General features: G+C 42.4%; 1 protein-coding gene across 1 annotated transcript in view; it reads left to right on the top strand.

Annotated features, from left to right (window-relative positions):
- The window catches only part of LDAF1 (lipid droplet assembly factor 1), an 18647-nt gene extending 18083 nt beyond the window's left edge, over positions 1–564 (top strand). Inside the window, exon 4 of the mRNA XM_007957342.2 lies at positions 483–564. Coding sequence (XP_007955533.1) covers positions 483–564 — 82 coding nt within the window. The remainder of the gene's footprint in view (positions 1–482) is intronic.
- The last annotated feature ends 227 nt before the right edge of the window (positions 565–791 follow it).

Genomic DNA, 791 nt, shown 5'->3' with positions numbered 1-791 from the left:
TTTTTTTTTTTTTTGTCCCCTGTCTCCTTTTTGATGGAAGTGTCAAGAAATAGTCATCTAAGTGAAATTATAAGAAATGGGTCTGAATCCCAGCTCTGCTATTTTCTTTTCTTTTTTGGCTGTGTAATCTTAGACAAATTGCTGAACTTCTCTGGGCCTTGGTTTTCTTTAATTTGTAAAATAGGGTACTCTACCTTTTTCACTGTGTTATTGTGAGAACACAGACAATATTTGGGGAAAATGCAATCTCCAGACTTAATTAGAACAAAAGAAAGAGGCCTACTCCTAACTCAGTCACTCTAACCTCGTGGGCCCTAGTTTCTTCACCTGTAAAATGGGTAGAGTCCCAAATCTGGTATGGTTGCAAGAAGCAGCTAAAAATAAATCAGCAAAGAATATCATGTGTGTTCAACTATGTATACAGTCAACATTGCACTTTAAAGAAATCCAAGAGCTAACAATTGTCTCTTGTTACCAAATAGACCATTGGCACAACAAAACCCTGGTGGCGACCGTCAGCTGGCTGTGAAGTCCACAGACTTTGAGGGGCTCTACCAGGAATGATCAGCTGAGCAGAACCAGAACTTTTTCATGAGCATGTGTGGGTCATACTCAGACCTTAGGATCAAGATTCTGAGGCCAGGACTCCTGGAAAGCTTCCTTTGGCATTTTCACTTCCTGTCTGAAGGATCCTGTGGGGGCCAGTGTAGGGCTCTTGTGTCCATTCACTTTGGGTGGTTGACCCCCCCTCACCTGGACAATCATCAGAGAGATGCTGTGGTGGTGCAACA

The sequence above is a fragment of the Orycteropus afer genome, unplaced genomic scaffold, assembly GCF_000298275.1.
Source record: "Orycteropus afer afer isolate SDZICR_OR568_19922 unplaced genomic scaffold, OryAfe1.0 scaffold00732, whole genome shotgun sequence".
NCBI lineage: Eukaryota > Metazoa > Chordata > Mammalia > Tubulidentata > Orycteropodidae > Orycteropus > Orycteropus afer.
Note: the sequence above shows the minus strand (reverse complement) of the source record. Positions and strands in the feature narration are given on the sequence as shown.